This window comes from Pelophylax lessonae (genome assembly GCF_965119305.1).
Source record: "Pelophylax lessonae genome assembly, contig: HAP1_SCAFFOLD_146, whole genome shotgun sequence".
NCBI lineage: Eukaryota > Metazoa > Chordata > Amphibia > Anura > Ranidae > Pelophylax > Pelophylax lessonae.
In genome coordinates this window covers 4,856-18,040 of record NW_028120134.1, presented here as the reverse complement: position 1 = coordinate 18,040, position 13,185 = coordinate 4,856, and the positions used below count along the sequence as shown (strand labels likewise).

Below are 13,185 nucleotides of genomic sequence, written 5' to 3'. Positions count from 1 at the left end.
GGGGGTGATTGATCATGTAGAGGATGTATAGGGGGTGATTGATCCTGTAGGGGATGTGTAGGGGGTGATTGATCCTGTAGAGGATGTATAGGGGGGTGAATGGTCCTATAGAGGATGTATAGGGGGGGTGAATGATCCTGTAGAGGATGTATAGGGGGTGAATGATCCTATAGAGGATGTATAGGGGGTGAATGATCCTGTAGAGGATGTATAGGGGGTGCATGATCTTATAGAGGATGTATAGGGGGTGAATGATCCTGTAGAGGATGTATAGGGGGTGAATGATCCTGTAGAGAATGTATAGGGGGTGAATGATCGTGTAGAGAATGTATAGGGGGTGAATGATCCTGTAGAGGATGTATAGGGGGTGAATGATCCTGTAGAGAATGTATAGGGGGTGAATGATCCTGTAGAGGATGTATAGGGGGGTGAATGATCCTGTAGAGGATGTATAGGGGGTGAATGATCCTATAGAGGATGTATATGGGGTGAATGATCATATAGAGGATGTAAAGGTGGGTGATAGATCCTAAAGAGGTTGTATAAAGGGTGATTGATCATATAGGGGGTGCAAGATCCTATTGGGGTGGTTGATCCTGTAGAGGATGTGTAGGGGGTGATTGATCCTGTAGGGGATGTGTAGGGGGTGATTGATCCTGTAGAGGATGTATAGGGGGGGGTGAATGGTCCTATAGAGGATGTATAGGGGGGTGAATGATCCTGTAGAGGATGTATAGGGGGTGAATGATCCTGTAGAGGATGTATAGGGGGTGAATGATCCTGTAGAGAATGTATAGGGGGTGATTGATCGTGTAGAGGATGTATAGGGGGTGAATGATCCTGTAGAGAATGTATAGGGGGGTGAATGATCCTGTAGAGGATGTATAGGGGGTGAATGATCCTGTAGAGAATGTATAGGGGGTGATTGATCATGTAGAGGATGTATAGGGGGTGATTGATCCTGTAGGGGATGTGTAGGGGGTGATTGATCCTGTAGAGGATGTATAGGGGGGGTGAATGGTCCTATAGAGGATTTATAGGGGGGGTGAATGATCCTGTAGAGGATGTATAGGGGGTGAATGATCCTATAGAGGATGTATAGGGGGTGAATGATCCTATAGAGGATGTATAGGGGGTGAATGATCCTGTAGAGGATGTATAGGGGGTGCATGATCCTATAGAGGATGTATAGGGGGTGAATGATCCTGTAGAGGATGTATAGGGGGTGATTGATCGTGTAGAGGATGTATAGGGGGTGAATGATCCTGTAGAGAATGTATAGGGGGTGAATGATCCTGTAGAGGATGTATAGGGGGTGATTGATCGTGTAGAGGATGTATATGGGATGGACGATCCTATAGGGGATGATGAGGGTGTTATTGATCCTCTGTAGAATAGAATGGTGGTGGAATCCCCCTGCATTGATGTCGCAGTTATGGGAGGACTCCGGTACTTTCTATAGATTGGTGAAGAGTCTCCCTCCTTCTTGCTGCATTTTGTTCTATATTTATCAGCAGTCACGTTTTCTCATATTTCTCACAATATCGATCGTTCTCCTCCTACAGAGAATGCAGCAGATGTTCCACCACCTGTCCTGTGAGAACCAACATCACTCAGCTGTGACATTCCAAGTCTCACTCCTTCTGCTGCATTATCCATAATCTAGAGGATGGAATCCATACAATGCGGTCATTGGAGGGGGGGGGGGTGGTTTCATGCAGAAGTTGGAATCTGCTGGGCTGTCCACCATCCACCCTGAACTGGAATCTCTGTGTTGGGGGGGGGGGTCTCCTATCCTCCAGGGCCCAATCACACTCCTTGGTTTTGTCTGATCCATTTCTGGTGCCCACAGACTGACAGATTCATGTATGGGGGATCCCCCTCCCCCACTGAGGGGTCCCCTAGTTGTTGAGATTTAAGAAAGGAAGGTGGAGGGGCCCCGGAGGTCACACATAGGAACAGGGACCCCTCAGTCACAGATCTGGGTGTATGTGGGGGGGGGGGCTCATCTCCCCGATCAGTGGGGGAGAATCTGTACAATGGTGTGTGTGTTGGAAGGTCTCCCGGGGGGGGGGGGGGGATTCCTGGAGATGATTTCTTTGCATTTATTTCTCAGATTTCACATCTCAGCATTTATGAAATGTGAGAAGTGCCGCCCACACCTGACCGATCTTCATCCGGAGCCCCCCACCCCCCACCGTGCTGAGAATGTAACCCCCCCTCCCCCATCACACCCAACAATGAGGAAAGTGTCTGCCAATCCCCCGCTGTGCTCCGGCTTCATATACATTGGATGAACATTCTTTACCTGCCTGAGTCTGGGGCCCCGCAGAGATAATTCCAGGGGATCAGCAGGGGCCCCAGATTCCGATATACTTCTATACATTCCTCCAGGAGGGGCCCCGCACTCCTATACATCCCCTCCCCCCCCCCCATAATTGGAGGAATGACGCAGAGACCGTCTTCATGGAAAAATCAGCGAAAATCTTTATTATGAAAGAATTGATATTGTGCGATATTTACACTCTATGTACAGAGATCCGACCAATCAGATATCAGCCTGGACATAGGAGGGAACATCCGACCAATCAGATATCAGCCTGGACATAGGAGGGAACATCCGACCAATCAGATATCCAGCCTGGACATAGGAGGGAACATCCGACCAATCAGATATCAGCCTGGACATAGGAGGGAACATCCGACCAATCACTTATCAGCCTGGACATAGGAGGGAACATCCGACCAATCACTTATCAGCCTGGACATAGGAGGGAACATCCGACCAATCACTTATCAGCCTGGACATAGGAGGGAACATCCGACCAATCAGATATCCAGCCTGGACATAGGAGGGAACATCCGACCAATCAGATATCAGCCTGGACATAGGAGGGAACATCCGACCAATCACTTATCAGCTTGGACATAGGAGAGAACATCCAACCAATCACTTATCAGCCTGGACATAGGAGGGAACATCCGACCAATCACTTATCAGCCTGGACATAGGAGGCGAACATGCTGTCCTCCCGCTCCAGGAGCACCTCCGGCTTCTCGTACTCCATGATGGCGCCGCGCTTCATGACGATCACCATGTCTGCGTTGAGGATGGTGTGCACCCGGTGCTAAACAGAGGGGGAGAGAGAGATGATATTAGACAATTATCAGATGTATGGAATATGAGGTTGGTCACTGACGGCACTCTGCTCAGTGACTGGTCAGGAAGCGGCGTGTATACTCAGTGACTGGCACAGGGTGGATATTTGCACAGTGATTAGTCAGCGGCTCGTCTATTATTAGATATCTGACGGACGCAGCGCAGCGGTCTGTTGTCTGGAGAACGGGTGATAAGGAATGGGAGAATCTGATTGGCAGGCCGTGTGTGGAGTGGGGTAACTCATAGCAACCAATCAGCAGCAGTCGTTAACTGATTTGCCTCCTGGGATGCCATGGGTTACAGCGCTTTACAAGCAGACATTGAGGTTTCTGCGGAATAAGTGAGACTTCTGTCACTGAGTGTTATTCCTGTAGAGAGTGAGATGTGACATCATCTGTGACACCCCCCCCCCCTCCTCTCCCCTCCCCCACCATCACATGGGCCCTGACCCAATTCTCCCGTCTGATCCCGCAATCTCAGCGCCATGACACACAATGCAGAACGTGTCACCTCCGCAGGGTGGGGGCCATCCCAGCCAATCCGTCCCCTCCCACACTCTGCGTCCGTACAACATCCGATATATTATCTAAAAATTTTATATACAGGATCTGACAAAAGTAAGTACACCCCTCCCATGTGACAACACTGAAGAAATGAGACTTTGCTACAATGTAAAGTAGTGAGTGTACAGCTTGTATAACAGTGTAAATTTACTGTCCCCTCAAAATAACTCAACACACAGCCATTAATGTCTAAACCGCTGGCAACAAAAGTGAGTACGCCCCTAAGTGACAATCTCCAAATTGGGCCCAATTAGCCATTTTCCCTCCCCGGTGTCATGTGACTCGTTAGTGTTACAAGGTCTCAGGTGTGAATGGGGGGCAGGTGTGTTAAATTTGGTGTTATCGCTCTCACTCTCTCATACTGGTCACTGGAAGTTCAACATGGCGCCTCATGGCAAAGAACTCTCTGAGGATCTGAAAAAAAGAATTGTTGCTCTACATAAAGATGGCCTAGGCTATAAGAAGATTGCCAAGACCCTGAAACTGAGCTGCAGCACGGTGGCCAAGACCATACAGCGGTATAACAGGACAGGTTCCACTCAGAACAGGCCTCGCCATGGTCCATCAAAGAAGTTGAGTGCCGTGCTCAGCGTCATATCCAGAGGTTGTCTTTGGGAAATAGACGTATGAGTGCTGCCAGCATTGCTGCAGAGGTTGAAGGGGTGGGGGAGGGGTCAGCCTGTCAGTGCTCAGACCATACGCCGCACACTGCATCAAATTGGTCTGCATGGCTGTCATCCCAGAAGGAAGCCTCTTCTAAAGATGATGGACAAGAAAGCCCACAAACAGTTTGCTGAAGACAAGCAGACTAAGGACATGGATTACTGGAACCATCTCCTGTGCTCTGATGAGACCAAGATAAACTTATTTGGTGTCAGATGGTGTCAGGCGTGTGTGGGGGCAACCAGGTGAGGAGTACAAAGACAAGTGTGTCTTCCTACAGTCATGCATGGTGGTGGGAGTGTCATGGTCTGGGGCTGCATGAGTGCTGCCGGCACTGGGGAGCTACAGATCATTGAGGGAACCATGAATGCCAACATGTACTGTGACATACTGAAGCAGAGCATGATCCCCTCCCTTCAGAGACTGGGGGGCAGGGCAGTATTCCAACATAACGACCCCAAACACCTCCAAGATGACCACTGCCTTACTAAAGAAGCTGAGGGTAAAGGTGATGGACTGGCCAAGCGTCTCCAGACCTAAACCCTATTGAGCATCTGTGGGGATCCTCAAACAGGAGGTGGAGGAGGGGAAGGTCTCTAACATCTACCAGCTCTGTGATGTCATCATGGGGGAGGGGAAGAGGACTCCAGTGACAACCTGTGAAGCTCTGGTGAACTCCATGCCCATGAGGCAACAAAAGTGAGTACACCCCTGAGTGACAATGTCTAATTTTGGGCCCAAAGTGTGAATATTTTGTGTGGCCAGTTCACCAATAGGGGAGCCTGTTGGACAGTGCAGGAAACCCAGCCAGGGACACACAGGCTTTTGTAACTATCTCAGTGGGTTGGCACAAGCAGTGGTGCATCCTGGGATATGTTATAAGAGCCAAGGACACATGTGACAGGGGGTCTTTGGGCGGGAATCCAGGTCCCAGGAGGAGGGTGACGTTGGTCTCTCCTTCTGTCTGTATGGAAGGTAGTCACAGGCGGTCGGCCTAGTGAGCCAGAAGTGCGGAGCCAGGAGGTCCGGTGGATGCTGACAAGCGGAGTAACCTTGGGAAAAACAGTGTCCGTGAGTACCGGGAAGCTTGCCAGGGGTCTGCCCAGGAATTGGACCGCTCCAGTGGACAGGGGCTAGCACACACAGCGAGTGAGAAATGGGGTGCCAAGCTAGGACCCTGAAGAGAAATTATAACAGGATCATATTCTTTATCTTCACTTCAGTGGTAAGGTGAAGCAGCGGCCTTGCCGCACACTACAGATAGTTATCCTCAGATTTGTGCATAGTTCATAGTTGGAGTATTCCACTCATCCCTTCCCCCATCCCAGTTCTAAATAAAACCCAAAAACCAAATCCCCCGGACTGTTCATTGTCTGAGCCAAGCATTTAAAGTGATACGTTTCCATAGACTGTTACTATAGGTAACCCAGGGGGATCCAAAACGTGAAATTCTCAGCAGTCCTCTAGGGGGCAGTGCTCCAGTAATATAGTGTATGATTATGTGAAGCAGCTTACAGGATAATGAAATCACTGATAGTTATAGGAGGGGGGATTTCTCCAGCGGTCCTTCCTGCTGATAAGACTGTCTGCCCTGTGTCTCATGTGATTGGATGTACAGGTTACTCCGCCCTGTGTGTCATGTGATTGGATGTAAAGGTAACCCCGCCCTGTGTCTCATGTGATTGGATGTACAGATTACCCCACCCTGTGTCTCATGTGATTGGATGTACAGATTACCCCGCCCTGTGTCTCATGTGATTGGATGTACAGGTTACCCCGCCCTGTGTCTCATGTGATTGGATGTACAGATTACCCCACCCTGTGTCTCATGTGATTGGATGTACAGGTTACCCCGCCCTGTGTGTCATGTGATTGGATGTAAAGGTAACCCCGCCCTGTGTCTCATGTGATTGGATGTACAGATTACCCCACCCTGTGTCTCATGTGATTGGATGTACAGGTTACCCCGCCCTGTGTCTCATGTGATTGGATGTACAAGTTACCCCGCCCTGTGTATCATGTGATTGGATGTACAAGTTACCCTGCCCTGTGTCTCATGTGATTGGATGTACAGGTTACTCTGCCCTGTGTCTCATGTGATTGGATGTACAGGTTACTCCGCCCTGTGTCTCATGTGATTGGATGTACAGGTTACCCCGCCCTGTGTCTCATGTGATTGGATGTACAAGTTACCCCGCCCTGTGTCTCATGTGATTGGATGTACAGGTTACTCCGCCCTGTGTCTCATGTGATTGGATGTACAGGTTACCCCGCCCTTTGTATCATGTGATTGGATGTACAGGTTACCTCACCCTGTGTATCATGTGATTGGATGTACAAGTTACCCCGCCCTGTGTGTCATGTGATTGGATGTACAGGTTACTCCGCCCTGTGTATCATGTGATTGGATGTACAGGTTACCCGGTCCTGTGTATCATGTGATTGGATGTACAGGTTACCCCACCCTGTGTATCATGTGATTGGATGTACAGGTTACTCCGCCCTTTGTATCATGTGATTGGATGTACAGGTTACCCCGCCCTGTGTCTCATGTGATTGGATGTACAGGTTACCCCGCCCTGTGTGTCATGTGATTGGATGTACAGGTTACTCCGCCCTTTGTATCATGTGATTGGATGTACAGGTTACCCCGCCCTGTGTCTCATGTGATTGGATGTACAGGTTACCCCGCCCTGTGTCTCATGTGATTGGATGTACAGGTTACTCCGCCCTTTGTATCATGTGATTGGATGTACAGGTTACCCCGCCCTGTGTATCATGTGATTGGATGTGCAGATTACCCCGCCCTGTGTATCATGTGATTGGATGTACAGATTACCCCGCCCTGTGTATCATGTGATTGGATGTACAGATTACCCCGCCCTGTGTCTCATGTGATTGGATGTACAGGTTACCCCGCCCTGTGTCTCATGTGATTGGATGTACAGGTTACTCCGCCCTGTGTGTCATGTGATTGGATGTACAGGTTACCCCACCCTGTGTCTCATGTGATTGGATGTACAGGTTACCCCACCCTGTGTCTCATGTGATTGGATGTACAGGTTACCCCACCCTGTGTCTCATGTGATTGGATGTACAGGTTACCCCACCCTGTGTCTCATGTGATTGGATGTACAGGTTACCCCACCCTGTGTCTCATGTGATTGGATGTACAGGTTACCCCGCCCTGTGTCTCGTGTGATTGGATGTACAGGTTACCCCGCCCTGTGTAATTATGCAAAGAAGGGGGCGTGTCCCCAGAGTGTTTTAATAAACAGTTGATGTTTTGCGCCTTCCTACACTGTGTCCTGACAGGTGACTGGGTGGACTGAGGGATTTTGGATTGTCCCGGTACCAGGCAAGGGAATCTTATATGGCGGACATACTCCTCGTGAGTACCGGGGTCCCTCACAATAGGGAAGAGTAACCCCCTGTAAGGTTGGTTTTCATGTCTGTTGAGAAGATTTCCCCCACTATTGTCCCTGAGACAATTGGATTTTGAACATTTTGGGTTGTTGTAGAAACAAGGATTGGTGATAAAGCTTCAGTGGAGACTCCTTTTCCCATGAGAACTCTTCCAGGAGTGAATTTCCCATTCTAGGGGGATGTAGCCCCCTCCTAGGTAGGTGCTAGGAAATTGCATATATGTGGCCCTCTCTGCTTATCAGGGGGGCCGGATCAGTTAGCTAATCTGTCACATGCTTCCAGGTGTGGTCTGTTGAGTCTGGGGAGTCTTCCCACTGTATCCAATGAGGGACCTGGTTGGACAGTGGAGGAAACCTGGCCAATAGCACATCAGGGTTTATGACTGTTCCAGTGGGCGGTGATTGCAGCAATGTACCCTGGGATTGGAAATAATCCTGAGGGAACATGTGATGAGTGCTTTTTGGCGGGAGCATCAGTCCCAGGAGGAGGTGAAGGTGGTCCAGGCAGTCGGCCTAAGGGGAGGTTGAGCTGGGCTGCAAGGGATCCGGAGTTGCTGAACGAGTGGAGCTGCTGAGATCTTCAGGAAAAACAGTGTCATGAGTACTCAAGATCTGCCCAGGGGTCTGCCTAGGAGAGGGGACCACTCCAGAAGGTCAAGGGGGATCCAGGAGCCGGCTAACCGGGAGTATACAGTAAAGGGGGTGCCAAGTGTTAAAGCCCTGAACTTTGGGGAGTAAAGAGGGTGCCAGGAAGGGCCCTGAAGCGTTCAGCCACCTCAGGAAGGAATACCTTAGGAAGCTCAAAGGACTCTTCCACAGTCAGAGGTGAAATTCTAGTAAGCGGCCGAGCTGTGACCAGCGTCAGTAAAGAACGCTTCACTGACGCTCCATCAAGCAGCATTTCTCAGTGACCTTCCCTGCCTAATTGTGCAGAGTTCAGTTGTTGGAGGATCCCACTTCTCCGTTCCCCCATCCAAGTTCTCAAATAAACCCTAAAAACCAAAGAAACTGGACTGGTCCTTGTCTGAGGAGCTCACACTTGTCTAAAGGTACTGTTGTTGCTAGCGGTAACCCAGGGGGACCCACACTCAGCAGCTCCCTTGGGAGTAGTGCTACAGGGAGATTTCCTCTCACTTCCTGTTCTCTCCCTCTGGGGACGCCAGTATTATGAATCATCTTGCCTACTGACTATAGGCCCTGGCTTTTAAGGGAACACTGCTCTTTGTGGGGGGTGTATGCTGGGGGGACCCTTGGGGAGACATTGACTTGAATCCAAAGTAACATTACTTCGGACTTAGGCCGGGGGTTCCTGTTAGGGTCTAGCTGCCCATTACCAATAAGAACTGCCCCACACAGTCAGACTCCTGGCAGATGCTAATATCATCAGCTCAACCACCTGTCTTCCACACATTGGTAAATGTGCTAATTAACTCACCTATTGTCTACTGTAGGGGATGTGATTACACTTATAATAATGTGTATTGTACTTCATGAGCTCGATGCCAGCAAATCTGATCTGGAATGAGATCCCTGATTGTCAAGGTGGTCAGCTTATGTTATGTATAGTAATATGATAAGGAGGGGGTGTGGGGTATATATTATGTATACAGTATGTAGTGTTGGGGTAATATGATCAGGAGGGGGGTGTGGGGTATATATTATGTATACAGTATGTAGTGTTAGGGTAATATGATCAGGAGGGGGTGGGGGTATATATTATGTATTGTTAGGGTAATATGATCAGGAGGGGGTGTGGAGTATATATTATGTATACAGTATGTAGTGTTAGGGTAATATGATCAGGGGGGGTGTGGGGTATATATTATGTATACAGTATGTAGTGTTGGGGTAATATGATCAGGAGGGGGGTGGGGGATATATATTATGTATTGTTAGGGTAATATGATCAGGAGGGGGGTGTGGGGTATATATTATGTATACAGTATGTAGTGTTGGGGTAATATGATCAGGAGGGAGGTGGGGTATATATTATGTATACGGTATGTAGTGTTGGGGTATTATGATCAGGAGGGGGGGTGTGGGGTATATATTATGTATACAGTATGTAGTGTTGGGGTAATATGATCAGGAGGGAGGTGGGGGTATATATTATGTATACAGTATGTAGTGTTGGGGTAATATGATCAGGAGGGGGGTGTGGGGTATATATTATGTATACAGTATGTAGTGTTGGGGTAATATGATCAGGAGGGGGGTGGGGTATATATTATGTATACAGTATGTAGTGTTGGGGTAATATGATCAGGAGGGGGGTGTGGGGTAAATATTATGTATACAGTATGTAGTGTTGGGGTAATATGATCAGGAGGGGCGGTGTAGGGTATGTATTATGTATACAGTATGTAGTGTTGGGGTAATATGATCAGGAGGGAGGTGGGGTATATATTATGTATACAGTATGTAGTGTTGGAGTAATATGATCAGGAGGGGGGTGTGGGGTATATATTATGTATACAGTATGTAGTGTTGGGGTAATATGATCAGGAGGGAGGTGGGGGTATATATTATGTATACAGTATGTAGTGTTGGGGTAATAAGATCAGGAGGGGGGTGTGGGGTATATATTATGTATACAGTATGTAGTGTTGGGGTAATATGATCAGGAGGGGGGTGGGGTATATATTATGTATACAGTATGTAGTGTTGGGGTAATATGATCAGGAGGGGGGTGTGGGGTATATATTATGTATACAGTATGCAGTGTTAGGGTAATATGATTAGAAGGGGGGTGTGGGGTATATATTATGTATACAGTATGTAGTGTTGGGGTAATATGATTAGGAGGGGGTGGGGTATATATTATGTATACAGTATGTAGTGTTGGGGTAATATGATCAGGAGGGGGGTGTGGGGTATATATTATGTATACAGTATGCAGTGTTAGGGTAATATGATCGGGGGGTGTCCTCCTGTGGGGTATATAGTCTGAGTTCCAGATCTCATACACGCTATTGGTCGGCTAATCTTGTATATTGCGGCTATAATATCGGATATCTATGTTCAGACCGGAGGAAGCCGTATACTGACAGAAGCACTCAAGCAGAGTGGGGGATGGTGCCGTCGCAAGAAGTAATTTGTAAAGAACTGGGGGAGGAGCTATAATAGCCAATAACATCCCAGCTCTCATGTTTCCAGGGCATGAAAGGAAGAATCTGATTGGCTGCTCTGGGACTTGATGTGATTGGTAATAGAGACCACCCACCCTCATCTGGTGGGATTTGTCATGGAAAAGTCTAGAAGGAAGACTGTCCGTGTTCCCCACAACAGCCAATCAGATTCTTCCGTTCATCCAGAACGCTGGTCGTGGTTGGTGGATAGACCGCGGTCAGCAATCTTCAGAACTTACCGCTATGATGACGACGGTGCGCTCCTGGAAAGCCGTCATCACAACCTTCTGTAGAATGTTCTCCTGCCAGATAGAAGGACAGGTTAGAGTGTACATGTGGGGCTCATTCACCCTGTCCCCGCCCCACCCTGCACCCCCCTCCCCCATGATACGTACAGTGGCCATGTCTATGGAGGCCGTGGCTTCATCCATGATCAGGATGCTGCTCTTCCGGACGAACGCTCTGGCCAGACAGAAGAGCTGCCGCTGCCCAACGCTGAAATTCTCCCCGCCTTCCGTCACCAGGGCATCTGTGGGAGGAAAGAGCATCAGCTCAGCGCTCCGCCCCTTTAATACCTCCCCCATAGAACATTGTATGAAAGATGGAGAACTGCCCACCAAGAGACCACAGGAACCGCCCATCACATCACATATCACCGGTCTCATGATGTCATAGCGACATTCCTGGAGCATCACTTAGGGATCAGACCAATGGGAACTACCAGAACACACCCATCACTGCAGACCAATCCCCTCCCCCGTCACGTACCCAGACCGCCAGGAAGAGCCTTCACCACGTGCTTGAGCTGAGCGATTTCCAGCGCCTCCCACAGGACACAATCCGAACATTTATTCTCCGGATCCAGATTGAACCTGCAGAGACAATGAATATGACATCACTACGTATTACATGACATCATATAGTATGACACCCACTGTGCCCATTAAGAGGGGTTCCCACCATCCCTGTGCTGAGTTCCTGGGTCTGTACCCCCGCTGTGCCCATTATGAGGGGTTCCCCCATCCCTGTGCTGAGTTCCCAGGTCTGTACCCCCCGCTGTGCCCATTATGAGGGGTTTCCCCCATCCCTGTGCTGAGTTCCTGGGTCTGTACCCCCCGCTGTGCCCATTATGAGGGGTTCCCCCATCCCTGTGCTGAGTTCCCAGGTCTGTACCCCCGCTGTGCCCATTATGAGGGGTTCCCACCATCCCTGTGCTGTGTTCCCGGGTCTGTACCCCCCGCTGTGCCCATTATGAGGGGTTCCCCCCATCCCTGTGCTGAGTTCCTGGGTCTGTACACTGGCTGTGCCCATTATGAGGGGTTAATTTTGTTTATTGGAAATTCTTACAATCAATCAACTTATATACAATAAAACCATAATAAATAAATTATAAATAACATATTTACAAAATAATTGAAAATAACTATACAAAACAAGAAAATAAATAAACCAAATTGCGCACAGCATAAACCCTACGAGAGAGCCAGACTAAGAAACGTCACCATACATGGAACCTTTTATCAAAAATTATATTTTATGACTGATTTTCAGCTGATAACATTATTGGTTGCCACTTTTAACAGATAATTGAGGCAGCCGTTTCTTAGCCTGACTACTCTCTCCCCCTGGAGAACCAGTGCGCTTCACTGCACCCTGCGACTCATCATCCATAGAAGATTCTGTACTCAACGAGTCCCATTCATCGTCATCATCTGACAGGACCCCAAACTTATTTGTCAAAGGCAAAACCTCAGGACTGTGGGTAGCTGAACACTTTTTTTTCCTTCTTTTGCCCTTCTTTCTTTTCTCCTCCAACCATTCCACATCCCCCTTGGACAAATTGGAAATAACAGTTTCCCCACTCTTACCCTCCCCTTCACCCCCACTCTCCCTTACCTTATCTACCACCAGGCCAGCCTCTTCACCATTCTCCCCACTCCTCTGCACCCCATGGTCCCTAATAGAAGCCCTGCAATGTCTAGGGGAGGGGACTGGCACTGTACTTGATACCCCTGCATCAGCGCCTCTTGCCGCCTCTGCAATTTTGGAAGACATAGACACAGAAAGATTGGACACATTCTTAGTAACCGATACCTTAGATACAGACTGGGAAGACACTGACACACTGGGAATCGGCACAGACTGGGGCACCACAGACTGAGAAGACACTGACACACTGGGCATTGGCACAGACTGGGGCACCACAGACTGAGAAGACACTGACACACTGGGCATTGGCACAGACT

At 48.8% G+C, this 13,185-nt stretch overlaps 1 protein-coding gene across 1 annotated transcript; it reads right to left on the bottom strand.

Moving 5' to 3' along the window:
• Positions 1-2,906: 2,906 nt before the first annotated feature.
• Positions 2,907-11,858, bottom strand: LOC309543504 (ATP-binding cassette sub-family C member 8-like; the record flags this gene model as incomplete). The annotated part of the gene is made up of 5 exons (XM_082275979.1): positions 2,907-3,128; positions 11,179-11,241; positions 11,335-11,468; positions 11,708-11,811; positions 11,854-11,858. 5 exons carry the CDS (start codon positions 11,856-11,858, stop codon positions 2,991-2,993), a joined length of 444 nt encoding a protein of 147 aa, XP_082132105.1. The 3' UTR covers positions 2,907-2,990.
• Positions 11,859-13,185: the final 1,327 nt, after the last annotated feature.